The sequence below is a fragment of the Miniopterus natalensis genome, chromosome 6 (genome assembly GCF_054644295.1).
Source record: "Miniopterus natalensis isolate mMinNat1 chromosome 6, mMinNat1.hap1, whole genome shotgun sequence".
Taxonomy (NCBI): Eukaryota; Metazoa; Chordata; class Mammalia; order Chiroptera; family Miniopteridae; genus Miniopterus; species Miniopterus natalensis.
In genome coordinates, this window is record NC_142086.1 from 88,770,896 (window position 1) to 88,791,358 (window position 20,463).

Consider the following 20,463-nt stretch of genomic DNA (forward strand, 5'->3'; position numbering starts at 1 on the left):
GCACCATCGTGTGGAATAAGCTTACTCATTTGCTGATTAATTTTCTTGTTTAGTGTGTGTAATAAAATATAAGCTCTGAGGGCAGGAACCAGGTCTCCCTTTTCCACAGTTGTAACCCCAATTCCTAGGTAGTGCCTAGGTCTCTTGAAGAGTGGACCCTCTACAAAAAACATTAGTTGGATGAGTAACAAACGAATGAATGACGACTATTTTGGATTTATATGAACAGTGTGAGATGAGCACCCGTGACCAGTGTGTATGACGAGGTGGGCTCCTGAAGGGATCCACAGGTGCCAGCTCTGGGCAGTGAAGGAGACAGGCTGCGAGGGAGCCGGTCTACTTGATTCCTGTCCTAGGAACTGCCACACTGGTGTCCTTCGAACACCAGACCCATTGAGCGGGGTACGAGGCCTCTTCCCAGTTCTTGTGTTTACAGACTGAGGATATATGTAGTACTCCATTCAGAAGTTACTAGGATTCGTTTTTCCCCTCCTCCCATGTGACCATGTTATTTATTTAAAATGCTGTTAGGTTTGTTTTTGTTTTTATTCAGTTTAGGGATTGCCTCTCATCTTTATGGACTTAATTTTATTTTTTAATATATATCACATTCAAGGTTCCAGAAGCCAAAACTGTACAGAAAAGTGAACTCAGAGAAGCGTCCTGCCCTCCCCTAGCCTTTCATCCCTGTTCCCACCCATTTTATTAGTTTCTTAGTCTTCTTCCTAAGTTTATTTTTGTGGGGAAAAAGAAAAAGCAGGTTCATAACATATTATATGTGTGCATATTGACATTTAAATTATTTCCTCTTCTTCCTTTGAAGTAACCTTTTCTGAGTGTTCTTTTGTTCTTTCTTTTCACTTAGCAGCATATCCTAGGAATCACTCAGATTATTCCCAGAGATCGTGCTCATTTTTTTTTTATTGTTACATAGTACTCATCGTGGGAGATATATCCTCATTTGTTCAACTTCTGTCTTGTGTGTGCACATTTAGGTCATTTCTAGTATTTTGCAGCTACATATCACGCAGCAGTGGGTGAGCTAAACCATGTGTATTTGTGTGTTGCTGGAGGTCCATCTTCAGGGTAAATTCCTGGGAGTGAACTGCTACGTCATAGAGTAAATGCATTTGTAGTTCTGCAGATGTTGACCGATTTCCCTCCATTTAGGTGTTGAAGCACTTTTCCCACTGACAGTGTATAAGAGTGACATGTGGTTTATTTGTACAAATCGAACAGAAAACAACCGCTAGTGTTCAGCATACCTGTGGTCCCTTTCTCATCTCAACCCTGCCAGTCCTTATGCACAGGTTTTAGTATCAGGCTAAGCATTGTTTTTAAGATCAGTTTGTCATAAGCAGCAATTGGTTGATTTACACTTTGTAAACTGCTTGGTGGTTTAGCGTTGTTGTTTTTTTAACTTTGAAAGTTTTGTGAATCTAATTTCAGTATTCTCAGACTTTTCGTTAAGCTTTGGGGTGGTTATTAGAAACAAGTAAACTTTGAAACAACTGTGAATGGAGAGGAAATGGATGGCAGAGCTGAAGTAGGCTTTGCAGAGAAGCCTGGAGAATAGTCCCAGCTCTATTCCAGCGCACTGTGGTGGAGGGCAGGGGGAGCTGAGCTGTGTAGGCGGAACCACTGCATTTCCTCCGAGTCCTTTAAGATTTCACTACGAAGAGTCTCAGCAGTTAAGTTTTCTTAGTTGAGAAAATTTTTAGGAAAGACCACACAAAATTCTCAACTATTTTGGAGATGCACTGGGTTTTGGCTTAAATTCAGGCACCTGGAACTCGAGGACCCATATTTCCTCTCCTGCCCCACTGAGGCAGTGGAAAGGTTGTTAGTAAGCAGCTTTTCTGATTAAGCCATATCCAGAAAGTCTTTTCTCCCCTAACCTGCTTGTTATCCCACATTGGATATTTGTGTTTCTCACTAGAAGACACGTTTGGGGGCAGTGGTGTAGCACTGGAAAGTAGAGCTCTACCTGCCTGGTTATTTTATTTTCTAAGTATGTTGAAGTTGATTAACGGAAACTTTAATTTTTTTCCCTGGAAACTGTTTGAAATAGCTGAATAACTTTTACATATATTTCACAAAGGAAATTTTACAAATATTTCACAAAGGAAGGAAAGTTCACCATTTCATTTTATTTAACTTCCTTTATAAAACCTGAAGAGCACAGAAGTAAAACAGCCAGAGACGCAACAAATCAAAACAAAATCTTAACAAATGGAATTTCACAATGTGTGAAAACTATGACCAGCTTGAGTTAATGCCAGGAGTGCAAGGCTGGCTCAGAATGAAGAAACTCTCTCAGCGTTATTATGTTAGCAGCGAAGACGAGAAAAAAACGCATGAGCAGATGACCAGTTGCTGATTGGGTGTGTGATGAAAACCACAGTAACCATTTCTAATAAGTAGGAAAGGGAACTGCTTAAATATGTCAGAATACTTCTAAAATCACTACCAAATTTCTAAACCATGAGACCTACAGCTGTTTCATTTAAACTCAGCTAAGCAGGGTGCTCACTCATTTAATACCATTCCTCCTCTTCCTTCCTTCCTTAAATCCTTACCTGAGGATATTTTTTCCATTGCTTTTCAGAGAGTGGAAGGGAGAGAGAGAGAAAGAGAGAGAGAGAGAAACATCGATGTGAGAAAGACACATTGATTGGTTGCCTCCCATACGCTCCCCAACCGGAGTGGGGATCAAGCCTGCAACCAAGGTTCATGCCCTTGGCTGGAATCAAACCCAGGACCCTTCAGTCCACAGGCTGATGCTCTAACCACTGAGCAAAACTGGCTAGGGCACCCACCATTCCTGTACTTTCTTGGTCTTAGAGACAGTAAGACCAGGAAAGAAGAGGTATAGTATAGATATTGGAAGAGAAAGTTAACTCTCTTTTTTTGCTAGTTATGTGATTTTATACTTACCAAACCCAAGATGTTTTAGTTTAAAAAAATTAATAAGATCTATAGAAGGTTGGTAAGATAGCTGGATATAGCATGAATGGTTATTAAAGGCAAAGTTTTTCTTTGTACTTTGAAACAAGCACTTAAATCTGGAAATAGGGGAAATATTCCATTTAAAATAGTGACAAAAATACTAAAATTTCTAAAATACATTTAACAGAAAAGTAACTGTATGAAGAAAGTGCTATAACCTTATTGAAGGAAATGTTAGTAGAACTGAACAGTCTATTTTTTTTGGTGGATAGGTGATCATAAATATGTCATTTCTCCAAAATTAATTAATATATCTAATGCAGTTTCAGCTTGGATCCCAGTAGGGTTGTTTGTAGAATTGATAAATGGCCTCAAAGTTCATAGGGAAAAAGGAAGTCTGTGAGTCACCTAACAAAGTTTTTAAAAAAAATAAAAATAAAAGCCTGAAGGTATCAGAATGTAGCATAGAGCAAGTGTGATAGGATCATGGTCTTATTGACAAAATTGTTCAGTCAGAACAGATAATCTGGAGCAGGTCTCACTTTATATGAACATTTAGTTCAGTGAGGAAAGGATGGATTAGTTAATAAATATTGCTGGGAAGTCTTGTGTCCATCTGGAAGAATTAAGACTGAGCCCTGGGATAACATACCACACAGACACACGCAGTTACAGTTGGTTTAAAGATTGAAATGTAACAAAATAATCTCAGAAAATAAAGGACTAAAAACCTATAAGCTGTGTGATAGAAATATTTTATATGTAAAAATGTAACCTTCTTACAGAAAAGATGCCATACACAAAATGAAGAAATAATGTCTTAAAAATCTTTCAACAGTTGACTGATAAACAGTTCATATATAATATACAATGAGTTCTTATAAATGGGCTAGAAAAAGACATGCAGTCTGTCAGGAAACCTTGCAAAGTATGTGAATGAGCAATTCATGTATGAATCCAGATGACAGAGAAACATATGGGAAGCAGTGCTCAGCTCACTGGTAGTGAGTGGAATTCAGAGTCCACTGGGCGGGTTGCTGAAGGGGGTCATTGACGGCCGGCCGGCGGGGGTGGTTCTATCCCAGGCAAACGGGAGCTTCCTGTAGCTGTGGGGTTCCGTTTCCTGCTCTGTGACCTTTTTTTATTTTCCAAAAGAATAGTGTTGACTTACAATTTTTAATATTTTTAGATACTTTTAATCTTTATGCTTTTTCATGTCATGCTTTTTTATTGTTTCATATTTTCTCTTTGAGCTAACTCTAGCCATACTATTACTACTTATTAGTTATTATAGGATTATTTTCTGTGAAACTTAATTTTCTTTTTTGGACACTCCTTGGATATGTCTCGTTTAAAAGATTGCTAGTCGTGGCATTTTGATTGAAGTACCTGGTCTTATCACTTGATGCTTCAAATAAAATTTTCTCAAGATTGATTTAAAACAAATCCTCACTCTTTTACTATCTGGACTAAAAGAAGTGAAATCGGAACGAACATTTTCATGCAGAGGTTAAGTCCTGAATACGCACAGCGGTTTGCATCGTAGTTTCCAGTTGCAAATGCAGACCCTTTTCATTTGGGAGAATGAACTTGACATCAAAGCTCATTGCAAGTTACACTTGAGCATTTTTGTTTGACTACCATTTTCAAATAGTAAACACACTTGAAGCTCCCTTGGTTAATTTCCATAGCTTTAAAAGCTAGTAGAGGTAGAGCATGGCGCTGCACATCATGTCCCCGTGGTGAGGTTTGTAGAACCCGCAGAGTTGGTCCAGTCTAGCTGCTTAGCTCCAGAAATAAGCTTTCTATGCCAAGTCCTTTTTCCTAATACTTTGATTGTGACAGAATTTACACAATAAAATTCGCCCTTTTAACGGGTACAATTCCTTGGCTTTTAGTCTGTCCACAAAGTTCTCAACTATCACTGCTTCCCAATTCTAGCACGTTTGCATTGCCCCTGAAGGAAACCCTGTTGGTATCCAAAGTCCTCTCCTGACATTCAGACTGAAAATCACCTCGTGTCATATAAGTAAAGAACAACACAATAGAAAGTATTTTCTATTTATATAAAGTTTTGTCAGTGTTTCCAGCTTACTCCCCGTAGCTTGGTAAATGCACTTTGGTTTGTGTTGCTTTGTTTCTGCTTCATTCTCCCCAGGATTCAGGGGCTGATTGTTTTGTGTTTGTGTGGGGGGGGGTCACAGTCGTGTCCCCAGTTTTCTCAGCTCTGCCCTTGGTCCTCAGGGCCCTAGCTGATATGAATAATGACGGGAGAATGGACCAGGCGGAGTTCTCCATCGCCATGAAACTTATCAAACTGAAGCTCCAGGGGTATCAGCTCCCCTCCGCGCTGCCCCCTGTCATGAAACAGCAGCCAGGAGCTCTTCCCAGCGCACCGGCGTTTGGTGAGTTTGAAAAGGAATTGGTTCCTGTATTTCATTATATAGTTTAAAAATAAATGTTTCCCTTTTGCCCCCTCAGTTTCTAGCATGTGAGATTCAAGGAGGTAATTCTGTCTGGAAATGATGGTCCTAGAAGGAAGGTAGTGCTGGGGGAGGGGCAAGCTCACACTCAGACCCCGGGGTGAGCTCAGAATGGAGCAGAGGGCAGAGTGTTGGGGAGCGGGACGCTGCAGCAGGGACACCACCTCGGCTGCTGCGGCTGATGTCTTCTCGGACTGCATTCTTGACCTCACATTGTCACAGGCTTCCTTTTGGTTTTCTGTTTCCAAAGCATCTCTCTTTTCCCTTGTGTATAAGTAACTCCTTTGAATTATGGTATCTCAAAATATATTTTTAAATTCACATTATTGAGGCAATTGACCACATTAAATTCTCTCAAAACAAAAAATAAACAGTGTTATCCCAATCATAAACATAATTCTATAAAATATTATCTTTTCACCAGATATTTTTCTTAAAATTCAACCAGTAATTAGTTGACTAAGATCACCAACTGTTCTGATTTCTCCTCTGTTCTCAACCTAGACTTTATTTAGGTTGATTGAAAGATTACAGTAATCAGATGGAACACCTGATTTATGGGGAAGTTCTCCCGGATGTATCTGGTGACGGGATGAAGTGAAATAGATTAGGGAGGGGCAGTCAATAGTGACTCAGGTACAGTTAATGATAAGCTGAGATAAGTAAATGCTGTGGTTTTAGTTGATAGATTTACTATTAAAAACAAACTACACGGTTGCCTTTCTTTGCTGAGGTTTACTACGCGGTTGCCTTTCTTTGCTGAGGTTTAGCCACGGGACTGGTTTTTATAAGGGGAAAGGTGCATGTTCTGAGTAGGCAGGTAGGACAGTGATCCAGGAGAAGGGAAAGCTCAGTCACGTGTGGGCCACAGCCAGGAAGAGCGGAAGCGAGCAGTGTGGTAGGCTCTGAGGGGCCAGGGCCTTGTCCATGGTGTGTTCAGAGGACCTAGCCCTTCATTACCTAGTGCTTTAGTGGAGGTTGCTCAGAATCTCTGAAGGTCCTTTGGCCACCGTTCAGTCAGGACCCATGTGTTACAACAGCTTCCCTTCCGGAGCTGCAAGAAGAAACCTCAGTGGAGAAAGGGTCAGATAACCAGAGGCATCCTGTTTCTTCTCTCTCAAACCTGGAATCAGTAATTCCTTCTCTGACATTTAATATGCCTCCTCTTATTCCATTCTGCTATAGGAATGTCAACTAGAGATACTGCTGATTTATTTTCCGGGTGTGGTGGCTTCACTGCCCAGAGGATCTTTCGGTCATTTAAGCAACCTGCCTCTGTGGGCACCTGGGATTTCGGATCTGACACCCTGCCAGTCAGTGTGTAGCTCTTCCCCTAGGCTCCCCCACCCACTGCTTTCATCTCATTCCCACCACATCAGATTCTCAGCAGACTGATTTCAAGACGATAAGTCATGTGGAAGTATCAGAACATAGGACAAGTGAAAAGTACGTGGTCCTGATGAGGTTTTCCCATGTTACTCCAAGATCTGCCTTTGCTGGTATTTTTAGTTCCACGTCTCAGCTCCACCCAGGGTAATTTTTTTTCTTACACTTCTGGCTCCTTGAGAACAAAATAATTTATTACTATTGTCATTGTCTTCTGATAATATTAACCATTATCTGGCCAGGCATTTCCTAGCCCTTGCACAGTGAGCCTTCACATGTAGTAGTTTATTTGGTACAATAATAGCCTTAAAAGTATGCAGACATCATTAGCCCTGTTATATAAATGAGAGAACTAAGATTTCAGCAAGCCGAACAGTTTACTTAATTGAGACCATATTTGTACAAAGGGAGGTAGACCTTGTCCAAATAGTTTCCCTGCAGGCTCTCAGCTTCCTATTACCCTTTCTCTCCCCACCTTCATTATCACCAACCCCCCCCCCCCCCAGTGATATGGGGCATCCCTCTTCTAGGGTTCTGCTTGGAAATGTGGACGGTGTGTGGGGTTAAGGCCAGGAGTCATTTTGTTCAACCCCCTATGTTTAAAGAGGAAGTGGGGTGCAGTGATGCTGTGACCTGCCCAAGGGTGCCAGCTATAGTCGGGGAAATGATCCTTCTCTTCCTTCAGTGCATTTGCACACAGCGTAATCTTTTACTCTGGACCCAACTCTTTCCCTCCCTCCCTCCCTCCCTCCCTCCCTCCCTCCCTCCCTCCCTCCCTCCCTCCCTCCCTCCCTCCCTTTTTTAATATATCTTTATTGATTTCAGAGAGAGGAAAGGAGAGGGAGAGAGAGAGAAACATCAATGATAAGAGAGTCACTGATCAAGGCCGCAACCAGGGCATGTGCCCTGACCAGAAATCGAACCCCAATCGCCTGGATCCTAGGTCGACGCTCAACCGCTGAGCCAAGCCCGGCTGGGCTGGACCCAGCTATTTCAAGAGAAGTTATTTTTCTTTTGTTGGATTTTTAAAAATTGTATTTATTTACTTTTGGCCAGAGTCTATGGTTTTATTGAAGTAAACCAATATTCTTAAGCCCCAACTGTGTGTCCTGGTTGCTGGGAACATGGTGATGAGAGCACATCATGGTTCCTGTGCTATGAAGCTTCTTGTGGATTGGGGGAAGCAAGCAAGTAGATAGATAAACAAGGGAATGTGATAGAGACCAGTGGGACAGGGTGGTCAGGGAAGAATTCTCTGCTATGGCTTTTGAGCTGACGTAGAGATGAGAGCCTTGTGAAGACCTAGGGGAGAAGACCTCCAGGCAAAAGGAACAGCAATCACAAAGGTCTTAAGAAAAAACTAGCTTGGCGTGAGAACCAGTAATGAGAGCAAGGTAGCTGAAGTATTGGTGGGCCTTAGGGAGTTAAGGCAGGAGCCATATGGCCCAGGGCCTGATAGAGCCACTGTCAGGCCCTGGGATTCCTTTCTCTAAGTGCATTTGAAAGCTCTAGAGAACTTTTAAGTAGGGGAGTGACCTGACTGCTAGACACTTAGAAAATAATTGGTGTTATCTGAAGACTGATTGCTGGGGGCAGGAGATACTGGTGGTCTAGATCTGGGTGGTGAAAACCAAAGTGGAAAATGGGAAGGACTAGATTCATTATGTCTTGCATTTTGGAGGAAAAGTCAAGTTTTTTCCATGTTAAGTTTGAGGGGCCCAGTAGAGCTCCAAGTTGAGATGTTGAGGTACTAAAGGAGGTGGACAGTTGGTGTTCTGGTGGCCAAGATAGCATGTGTTTCAAGAAAGAGGGAGCTCCATCGTTGAGTTTCTCAGAGTGAGTAAGAGTAGCAGGGAAGTGGTTGGATTTGACAAGGTAAGTTTCTGGATCACCTGACAAGTGGTTCCATTGGAGTTGTAGGGACTGACGCCTGATTGGAGGGTTGGGAGGGGAACAGAGCTGGAGGAGCAGGTGCTGGAGGTGGCATGTGGGGATGGGAAGTGCTCCCACACTGTGAGAGAAGAGGGGAAACTCTGATTGAGGAGAGATTTTCAAGAATGAAGACTTTGTACATGACTCTTCCTGGTATTGTTAGCTCTGTGCAGCCATAGGCGCTCACACACATTAAAACGTGGTTCTTGCTGACGAGTCTGTATAGTTATCAGATTTTCTGTGCGATGGCTCTATACACATTAAAAATAAAAATGAAGACATAGTGTAGTCAAGAGGGATGGCTTCCAAAACACACCCTTAGGTGGGTGTATTTATTTAGAAGTGTACAGAAAATATTCATTCAAAAGTAACCAATCAGTTGGTAAAAGGACATAGTCTGCAGTGGCTGTTGAAAAGCCGAGTAGGTCACTTACAGTGGGGAAACTGGGATGTCAGAGAGTAGTGGCGATGACAGTGCCTGTGGTACAAAGACCCGAATCATCTGGGCAGTCTGGTTCCTGTGAATTCTCAAAACTGACCCAACAAGGCTTCCTTTCCGGACAGGGCCCCACACTGAGGAGAAGTGACTGGGTGCAGAGTTAGCATTGAGTGGAGCAGCGACACAGAGACAAAAAAGGTCCAGACTGAAGAGGGGGAGGAGACTGGAAGTCCCAGGAAGCAAGGCTCATGTAAAACTGGGTGGCAGGCGGTATCCGGCAAGGTCAAAGCCCACACAAAGTTATTATTAGAAAAAGGAGACTAAAGAGCCCAGTCACACCCCCGGGACCAGGACAGCACCCAGGACCTGCTGTTTCAAAGTGGGCTGAACGTAAAGCACAGAGAAAATGGTGCAGGTCATGAAGACCAGCGCAGGTCAGAGCTTAAAACTCCAGAAACAGGTGACAACTCAGGAAAGAGTGAGAAATAAAAAGTCACTTCAGAAATGAAATCTAAACTCAAAGCCACACGAGAAAGACTGTCTGAAGAGAAATAGGAGGTGAAAAGAGGAAGATTTCAAAAATCAAAAGGAAATGAAAAGGAGAAAGGGTCGGAGAGAAAGTGACAGAGACCAAAGGCACAGGAAGCCGACCGTGCGGGCAGTGGGCGTCCCTGGAGGAAACCAGCGCAAGGGGATGGAGCCCTGCTAGACTAGCTCAGGACAACTGTCTTGAAATGAAAGATTTGAAACTATTTTAAAGAGTGTGTAGCATGTGCCTGAGAACATCAACACTAAAATATAGTAAAACAGAAAAACGCATTGCACATGTAGAAAAGAAGGCACATGACTTATAGGAGAGGAAATCAGGATTTGTCAGATGTGCTTACAGCAGTGCTTTATGTGCCAGAGAGAAACAGGGTGACACATTTAGGATCCTCAAGGAAAGAAGGAACCAAGAATTTTGTGTCCAGAAAAACCACACCAACCAGTGTTTCCGCTCTCTGGACACTAACAGCATCATGTGATTCAATTCAGTCCCGACACTGACTGCCCAGAGTTAGCTGCCGAGTCCGCAGGTTGAAGCGCTTTGTTGCAAGGCTGTCCCACATGAGTCACAAGTCATGTCCCCCAGGGTCCCCATACTTCTGTGTGACTTGACTACAAAGTCATAAACCCTTCTCCCTTTCTCTCTGATTTGCTCTAACAGCTCACAAAAATTGGGGAAACTTAGTTACATTGACAGGTTTGTTATAAAGGATATTATGAAGGGAACAGACGAACAGCCCGATGGAGACTGTACAGGGTGGGGTCCGGGAGGGGCCTGAGTGCAGGACCTGTGAAGTTGGGGTGCACCACTCAGCACAGGGATGTGTTCACAGCCCGGAGACTCTCCAAGCCCTGCGGTGTGGGGGTTTTCAATGGAGGTTTCATTACGGAGGCATGATAGGAGCAGTCACTGGCATTAATTACCTCTCAGTGTCCCCCCCCCCCCAGCCATCTCATTAGAGTACAGAAAGACACTCATCACTCCAGAGATTCCAAGGGTCTGAGGAGTTCTTGTCAGGAACCAGGGACCAAAACCAAGTATTAAAACAAAAGATGTTCCTATCAGTCAGGAAATTACAAGGGGTTTAGGAGCTCTAACAGGCACAGGAACTGGATGAAGACCAGAGACATATTTCTTATTATATCAGTGTCACGAGCTGAGACTGAGGAACAAAACAGGAAGGAAGCCTTCGCTTTAGTTCTATCATTTCTTCATTTTTTGGTTGGAAAACTTCTGTAAGGGAAACTTCCCCATCAGAAGGGGGGTCAGTAAGTAAAGGAAAGGCAGGAAACAGATTTATTTTCCCCTTTTATTTACTAGTTTTCAAAATAAGTTGATTACCTGTGGTGATCAATTAGGATTTGTCAGTTTGTTTTTAAAAGCCATTATGAATTCCTGAGTTTAATTCTCTTTGGTGGCTTTCAGTTCATTGCAGTTATTATTCTGGTCGATCCTTAAATTTGGCCAGTACATCCCATTTCAGGTTGGGTCTTGATCCTTGATATACTTTTTGGTGCTCTTCAGAATGATTCATCTGAATTCATATTTTAAATGGGAATATATTACAAATGGAAAGTGATTTTCTTCAAGCAATCCTGAGTTAATTGTCGTCAAATGTTGAAATGTGACTCGGTGTGAATTTTGTTGGCATTTCTTCCTTTGTAGGTATAGGAGGCATTGCCAGCATGCCACCGCTCCCAGCTGTTGCACCAGTGCCAATGGGAACCATCCCAGTTGTCGGGATGTCCCCACCCCTAGTGTCCTCCGTCCCTCCAGCAGCAGTGCCTCCCCTGGCCAACGGGGCCCCCCCTGTTATACAGCCTCTGCCGGCATTTGCTCACCCTGGTATGTGGCCTGATGAGTCCACAGGCTGAGTTTTCACCTCACATTCTCCATACATCCTGTCTTCACTTTCTGATTATAAGTGTATTTTATTCCAGAGGAAAACACCTTCATTTTTCCATGTAATTTCTCATTTTTTTCATCATATCAAATGGGATGTGTGGGGCTAGAGGGAGGAGGAAGGGGTTGGGGCGCTCTGGGCACCACTGTGTGCAAGGTGAGCTCAGCAGCTGGAACCAGGAGCACGATTTCACTTCAGGGGCTGGACAGAAGCGGCTGAAGTCTGAAGCGTGTTTGAACACTCTATTTCCACGTGTCAGATACCCCCTTTTCCAGCTGCTCTGAATTGCTAATAAGCAGGCCAGTCCCTTCAGAGTAGAATTATGAGGGGGGGGCATTGCCAGGCAGACGGGGAGGAATTCTATCAAATGACTGAATCAGGCAGTGTGTACACCCCTAATTGAAGGGAAGGATGAAACAGTTTCTGGTTGAATTTCGAGACTTTATCCAAAGTTGTTTTCAGTTAAAAGAAAGCATCGAGTATAGATGTAGATAGCCTTGGTCTAACAAGTCTCACTGAATGCACGTCGATATGGAGAGTATATTTTTAAGTATTTGGGCGTGTCTGAGTAAGTTCAGTGCTGATGACTGTGGGGGCTGAGCATGACACTGAGCCATTATCTCTGTGCCCAGCCCCTGGATTTGTTACGTCTGTCAGGATATGTATGGCTTTAAGTTACAGCCAGAGAATGTAAACGTGCCTCCTTCTTTTAACCTTTTTTAATTTTTAAAATTTCTTTTAAAGATATCTTTATTGATTTCAGAGAGAGGAAGGGAGAAGGAGAGAGTTGAAACATCAATGATGAGAGAGTAGTTATTGATCGGCTGCCTCCTGCACGCCCCTGACTGGGGATCGAGCCCGCAACCCAGGCATGTGCCCTGACCGGGAATCGAACTGTGATCTCCTGGATCCTAGGTCGATGCTCAACCACTGAGCCAGGCCTGGCTGGGCTTAACCTTTTTTTTTAATAAAAGATTTTTTTGCCACATGTAGTTTGTTTTTCATGTGTGACCTTGACTTCAGAGGCGCTGGCAGCCGAGAAGGCGCCTGCAGTTGTTTTCCCAGGAATGCCAGTGAACCCACATGCCGTCTTGTTTTCTTTTGTGGCTGATGGCAAATGTGGCAGGACATTAGGCATGGATGAGGAGACTGGCTAGGGCTCCGCGTTTTCCCCCGACACACAGCTAAGCAGCCTCAGTGAGAATCAGACTCAGAAGCTGGCCTTCCCTACATCCCGTGGTATCTGGACCAGCCCGCAGGTCTGTGACTCCTGGCTCTTCCATCTGGAACTCGCTTCAGCTCCTCAGTGCAGCCAGGAATGTGCTGTCTGCATATTTAGGCTATTCCTTCTCTAACTGTTGACAGATCCTATGAAATATGATAGTAAATGTCTAATGAAAAGGGAAGTTTTCTGGATGTCAACAGTACTGCTTGTCAGGTGACTCAGCAGGAACAAGCAGATCCAGAAACCTTTCGGCAGGAGAGCGGGAAGCAGGGGGGAAAATGATTCGGAGGAAGGAGGAACAATTTTAATGACTGTGTTTTAATTTCTGTAAATAGGGAAAAGTTTATCTTTGTAGAATTAAAATTATTCAACATTTATTTTTACAGCAGCCACATTGCCAAAGAGTTCTTCTTTTAGTAGATCTGGCCCCGGGGCACAGTTAAACGCTAAGTTACAGAAGGCACAGTCATTCGACGTGGCCAGGTAAGTGTGCTTGCTCTTAAATGGCAGTTCAGTTAAAGTCATTATCTGATTAACTCATAAATGGGAAAATGAATGAGCTGTGTGTATTCTTTATTTTCTGTTTTGTAGAATGGCAAAAATCTCAATTCTGGATAACGTTACTAGGTTTTACCATTTATTTGTTGCAGAGATGACAGAATCAAGGACATGACATTTCCTTTAAAGGTTGCGTTTTAAAGAGGATAGGTAGTAGTAAATGTTTAAAACGCATCAAATAGAACTCTAGGTGTAAGGGTTGGGAAGCAGGTAAAGTATTTTCTGTTAATCGTTAAAAGTTTATAAGTGTTTTATATGAAGATTAGAGCCATAATTGGCCTTTAAGTTCTAGCTCAGGTAATCTTATGTAGTCCGCATGAATTATTAGTAAAACCTTATTTAAAGTCGATTTTTATTAAATGAATTATTCAAATTACTAGACAGTTGTTATTAACCAAATATGCGCTCAGTTTTGGCAAAGCTTACAGGATTTTTTGCTTATTTTTGCCAATCTTGGTTTCATATAACCTTTCATATTTTTACTTTCTTTTACCCTTACATTTTCCCTTGCATTCAGCTGCACTAAGATGAAAAATTAAGCTCTCTTTGTAAGCCACTTCAAAACTTATGGAATGAAAAGTGAATGTAAATGAAAACGATTCCATCTTCCCTTGTTTCAGTCCTCTAGAAACCTTTCCCAAGTGAATCAAGTCATGTTTCCACTGTAAAGAGAAGGTGCTGGATATAATTAAAAAATGCATCACCTTTTAAAAAATGATTTAAAGAAAATCTGTAAACAGCACTGTGCCAAATGCTTTATGTACATTTACTCACTTAATGCTCACCTCCTTCCCCGTAAAGTGCCTCTTGTCGTCTCCGTGCTACAGACAAAGAAGAGGTTCAGAGACGTTGACTTGCTCAAGATAACATCACTCTTTTTTTTTTTTTTAAATACCTTTAGTGATTTCAGAGAGAGGAAGGGAGAGGGGGAGAAAGAGATAGAAACATCAATGATGAGAAAGTCGTTGATGGGCTGCCTCCTGCATGCCCCCGACTGGGGAGGGAGCCCACAACTCAGGCATGTCCCCTGACTGGGAATCGAACTGTGATCACCTGGATCCTAGGTCGATGCTCAACTGCTGAGCCACACCTGGCCAGGCAAAATGATATAACTCTTAAGTGAGAGAGCTCCGAGTTGAACTGAGCTCTTTCTGATTTTAAGGCATGTGTCCTTAACCATGGAAGTTTGCTGTGGTACACAGATAATGTGGTACACAGATGTTTGTGTTGCACTTAGTTAAGGTTCTGTGCCTAAGATTCAGGAACCTTTGTTGAGCATCTACTTACCAGACACCTTATTAGTCCCACTCAACCCCCACACCCTCCTGGGTAGTAAGTATTGTCTGAGAATTGTGACTTAGGAAATAAACTGGAAGAGGCTGTGATCTTCACCCATAGCTTTCAGCTTACTACTAATGGCAGAGCTGAGATCCAAACTCAAGTCATCTAACACTAAACTCCAAATTTCTTATTTTTTCTCCAGTGCCATGCTGAAGGGTTGCGTTTTCTCTGACTCTCCACAAGGGATTTTAAATCTGTCTTAAAGTTGACTTACGACAAGAGAATGAATAATCAGTATTAGCAAACATTAATGCTATTAAGACAACTGTGCTTTTTAGGTAGTCATCTTTTCAATAATTTAAATTTCTGGCAAATTCTTATAATGTGGCATCTAACTTTTTGGATACCTGTTGATGAATTTTTAGTCCATTTAAGTTCTTAGGAAGTTGGCAGAAAACTATACCTTGATAAGTATAATCTGGGACCACTTCTGTGTGTGACACCCTCTACCCCGGGTGCAGGCAAAAGATAATTAACTTCTGACAAGTAGGCAGGAGTTGGAATCAGCAAAATATTAGTTTAAAATGAGGGTGTTATTACAGAAGTACACACAGCAGAATAGATGTCGGTAAGTGTTTTTTATTAAAATGTTTATGAAAATTGAAAAGGTAAACTTGTGAAGATGCTTTTCATGTGATTGGGAGCCATTTCCTGGGCTTATGGAGCACGTATAATAAGTGTAGGTGTGCAGATAAATGATTCAACTCCTGATTACAAGTTTGTTTTTACATGTGAGAAGTAGATATTTTTGTTGACATGAAAGGAAATGGCAAATGGGGCATTATGTGTGGTATGTCCTGGAAATGGAATGCCGCTTTTACTATCATTGTGTTTAAGCTACTGGGCTTTTAACCAGCCACAGGTGCCAGTGTGATGCTTGCGTGGGAACTGCTCCATGTCTGGACCTGGGCTGCGTGCTGGCCAGGCTTCCTCGGCAGGGCTGCACACCGCTGCAGCCAGAAAGCTGGCTCCCTGTGTCCTGCCGCTGGTGTACCAGGGCCTGCGAGTGTCCTCTCCTTTCTGGGAAAGTCTCCATTTGTGGGAATTGAAACTTCCCAGGATGGAATGATTTCCTTTTATTAAGAAATACATCCTGTATTTTGGTGTGTAGAAGGTTAAACGTTTTGAAGAATTAATACCTGTAAAGGAATTTGTCTGCTATCAGTTTTTCTTTTTAAACCAAAGGAGAGGTGTTCTAGAAGTTGAGAAGAGCCTGGATATTATTGGATCCGAGTTCCAAAGAGATTTCCCACACTTTCGTGGATATGATCTCAGTGGATTTTTTCAAAGGAGATTCTGTCAACTGCATCAGAGGGGTAGAGCGGGCTTTAGGATACTGTCCAGAACCTTTCTAATGAGGGATTAGACCCTTTAAATTATTAGGTTGTGTACATAAGTTGTGTTGTGCTTGCCATTGATTCTGGAAAGATCATATGCTTGCTTTGTATCTCTTTTGAAAGAGGTATTTATAACCTTAAAAAAGGTGGACACATTCATTACAGATCATTCAGAAATTGTGGTTCAGAAGTGAAGGCAAGGTTAAAGCTGGTTTTCTAGGGCTCTCGGTGACAAGAGAACCTCAGGGGGCTGTTCCTTGCTGCTCATCCCTTCCCTCTCCTTCCTCTTTCCCCAGCGCCCCTCCGTTGGCAGAATGGGCTGTTCCCCAGTCCTCTCGGCTGAAGTACAGACAGCTGTTCAATAGTCATGACAAAACCATGAGTGGACACTTAACAGGTATTTACAGAGAAAAATTAACGTAGCCAAATGGGATGTTTGTTCTAAATGTAGATTGTTTCTAGATGTTGGGCCAAAGATAGTTTCCAAACCCTTTCTCTGTCTGCTCTTTTTGAACAAGGTTTTCATTGCGGTTCATATCCTGAGTTCTCACCCACTGATAAAGCCATAGCTACTGTACTCTTTAGTGCCTCAAACTTTTCCCCCATTGCTTCTTGATAAATGGAACAGAGACCGCGGACCCTCCTGCACGCTGAGTGGCTCTAATATGCAGATCAGAGCACTAGCAAAGAAACACTGCTGTGGACAAGCTGGTTCAGGCTCTGAAGCCCAGCCTTGTAGGTGAACTTGAACCTGCCCACACACAGACAGTGTTTAAGGCAGCATGGAGGGGAAAGGTAGCTGCCTGGGGAGTTTGGAACCTTGCTCTGCCACTATCAAGGTGGAAGCCCCTTTACCTATTTGGGTCTGATTTCTTCATGTGTTCGAGGCCAGAGTTCAGTTATGTGATCTCAGTGGATTTTTTTCAAAGAAGATTCTGTCACCTGCATCAGAGGGGTAGAGCGGGCTTTAGGATACTGTCTAAAACCTTTCTAATGAGGGATTAAACACTTAAAATTGATCAGCGAGTTATGAAGAAAAGGACAATTTTAACAAAAGACAGTAGAGACTCTGATAGGAACATTCAGTGCAGAAGGGAGCAATGTAACTGCACATTAACAAATCCAAAAGGGAGGGCAGGAGGGCCCATTTCCTGGGGATGGAGAAGCACTGGTACGTAACTCAAAACCCATCGTTTCAGATTCTCACTATCTTTTTTTTTCTTATCACTTACAATTGCAGTTTTTACTTCTAAAAGAAGAATTTATCTTTGTTTAAAAATGTCATGATTGGGGAATTGGGCAAGACTTTTGAAGGGTTCTGATCTAATCTTAGACCCCTGCTTCCCCCCACCATCCCCATAAAAGATCTCAGCAGTCATCTCAAATAAGCATATATTTGTAACTGAAGGGGCGAATTACAAGTCTCCCCAAGTTCTCTGTGTGCCACTCTCTGTATGTTGTTTCTATACACCACGGAAAACCAGCCCAGCTCACCCAGGCACTGAAGGACTGTTCAGTAGTGTAGTTGTCAGTACTGTCTTACGTGGCTTGTTTGATACTAGTGCCCCATACACACCCAGAACTACCTTGCCAGGAAATCTGAGGACATTTTTCAAAGCACTGTTGTATTTGCCATGAGCTGATTAAAATAGTATTCAGATGTAACATTGGTAGAAACTCTGCCTTGGCAGGGTGTGTGTTTTATCACTGAAACGCAGCATCTTCAACCCAAAGATAATGACCCAGGCTCTTGAGTATGTAGAGCGTTTACTGTCTGAGTCAGGAAGTAAAATGTGAAATACACTGGGAAGAGCAGCTTCTGCTGACCTTTATCTGCATACTTACTACACTTGTCCTAGCAAGAATTTAAGGTGGGAATTTTATTTTCAAATTAGATCTTTGTATAGTCATCCCAAATAGAATAATTTATTACAGTAAATTTAAAATAGGAATAAGCAAAATTTAGTTTGTTTTCCCTTTGAGAAATAATATATGAGCATGTTTTAGGCTAAATAAGACTGTTGATGGAAGCAGCGCTGGCTTGATGAGGTGGGTGAGATACAAAGACCATTGTCACAACCCTGAAATGATTGTATGAGTCCTGAACCCCCAAAGCAGTTACCCATTCAGCTTCAGGATGAGAGGAATAGTTGAGAAAAGCCCTCAGAAAATAAAGAGGCCCAAGTAAAATATATAATTTAATATTCTTAATCTCTTCTTCTTCTTCCTTCATTTTTTTTTTTTTTTTTTGTAGTTTCTGGTTTGAAAGGAACTTAAAACTTAAAGCATTTTTACAGCTTGCACATAATTGTAATTTCTTTATCTAATGCAACAGTTCTCGACCTTGGAAATGTGATGTCCTGGTGTCCTGAATACCAGTGTAGTTTAGGAGTGCAGTACAAGTGTTAATATCAGTTAGTGGACAGTCTGGGTCATCCTCATGCTGTCACTTCCACTCAGTCGCATTCTCCCATGCTTCAGAGACTCGCACGTACCCTGCAAGCTAGCTGCCCTGTGCTGTGGCCTGTGGCAGGTGCCCATTGTAATGGACATGGCTTTGTTTCAATAAAACTTTATTGACAAAAACAGGTGGTGGGCTGGGTATAGCCTGCAGGCCATGGTTCACCAATCCCTGTTCTAGATCATTTCCTTCGTGTCAGAGATGAAGGGGCTTTCTCTTAGAGAGTGAAAGTAGTTTTGTGTCACATTAGGGGGTGGGAACAGTCAGGACTGGAATCCTGTCTTATGATATCCAGGTCCAGAGCTAGTTCTTTTCATTTGTTGTTACACTTTTTATTGGGAGTTGGTGAAATTTTAACTTTTTTTTAAATAGTTCTGAAGTGGGGAGAATTACTACAAGTATAAATTAAGGCATTCACTGAAGTTTTGCTAATTCAACTTTAATGCTGCCAATTCTAAATACAATGTTAGAGACTAAATAAAATGATCAGTGAACTTTGATTCCAACACATCACAGAACCTTTAAGAACTTTCACATTAATTCAATAAAGATTGTTTATTATTCTCAGATGTTCTCAGTACACACACACCAGGAGTGAATACATGTGTTCACCAAAACTTAGAATGTTCATTATTCACTATTGCTCCAGACTGTGGTATACTACATCGCAGTTAGGACTGTGTTCTACAACAGTGTATGATAAATACGTTGAGCAAACTGAGCCAGACACAGCATCGACACACTACGCCGTTAGAAATAGGCTACTCTTGGAGGGGGGCACAGTTGAAAGGCACTCAAGAGGGACTTTTGGGTGCTGCTTCATTATGCTGCTTACTTGACCATTTCCAGTATGAAAATTAATTAAGCTACATACATGTGCACATGTAAAACTATATAGGTATGTATTCATGTGTGCTTTTTATATGTAAATAAAAGTTAAAATATTGTCAACCATATTGACTACCATTTGTTGAGCACTTTTTATGTGCTAGCACTGTGCTAACCTCCATGTTATGGTTCTTATATGATGGATCACAGACTTGGAAATCTGGAAATGAGAAAACTAGGGCCCAACAAGTGAGGAGACTGCCTGCCCCGAGTCACCCAGCGAATTCTGGACTGAACAGGACCAGAGCCCCCAGCCTCGGGTTCACAGTTCACCAGTGCTTTTTCTGACGTTTCCTGGAGCTTCCTGTGCTGGAACCTGGCGGTGGTGTTCAGAGATCCCTCACCACTACTGCTTGATGTGGGAGATGTCCACTTTTGTGTTTTATCATGAGCTCTATGAAAAGTGAAGGAGCTAAAAGAAAAGTATGTACATAGGAACGTTCCCAACACGGTTACTGCAGCTTTCCATTCCATGGTCCATCAGTGATCCTGGGACCATGCACCTCACGAGTCAGTCAGTTCCTCCCATGATGATTTAATGAAACACTCAGAGCTCCTGTTGTAGCCTTTGATTCCGAAGGCTAGTTTAATTCCAGAAGTGAAGATATTTACAAGTTTTTAAGAAGTGAGAGCTGATTTTGAGAGCAGAGTTGAAATTTTAGGAATTCTTTTTCGTAGCTGTGATATTAGTTATTTGTGCAACCTGGAGCAAGTCACTCCTTTGTTGTGAAGTCTATATACTGAAATGGTGAGAAGAGGTCTCGCTTAGTTCCTTTCCTCCTCTAAAATTCTCTGAAACTCCTGAATCAGTCTGAGAGTAGCCATGGTGGAGGCAGCAGGTGTTGGTGGAAGGCTGAATTTAGACAGACTACCTTTCAGCTTTGTAAAGAAAAGCCTAATTCTAGTAGAGAGGGTAATCTGCACCAAAGGGTAGGTTCTAGTTCGAAACTTACCTCTTCCTTCCTCACTCATCCTCTGTTTAGCCAACATGTATTGTGTGCAGTTGCTGTCCTG

The 20,463-nt window shown here is 42.3% G+C and overlaps 1 protein-coding gene and 1 non-coding gene across 2 annotated transcripts in view; both read left to right on the plus strand.

Moving 5' to 3' along the window:
- ITSN1 (intersectin 1) overlaps positions 1 to 20,463 on the plus strand; it is a 159,829-nt gene that overhangs the window by 47,364 nt on the left and 92,002 nt on the right. The window contains exons 5-8 of the mRNA XM_087818469.1: positions 5,194 to 5,354; positions 11,402 to 11,581; positions 13,251 to 13,347; positions 16,397 to 16,497. Coding sequence (XP_087674595.1) covers positions 5,194 to 5,354; positions 11,402 to 11,581; positions 13,251 to 13,347; positions 16,397 to 16,497 — 539 coding nt within the window. The remainder of the gene's footprint in view (positions 1 to 5,193; positions 5,355 to 11,401; positions 11,582 to 13,250; positions 13,348 to 16,396; positions 16,498 to 20,463) is intronic.
- LOC148092973 (small Cajal body-specific RNA 14) lies at positions 8,891 to 9,010 on the plus strand. The gene has a single exon (XR_015714717.1).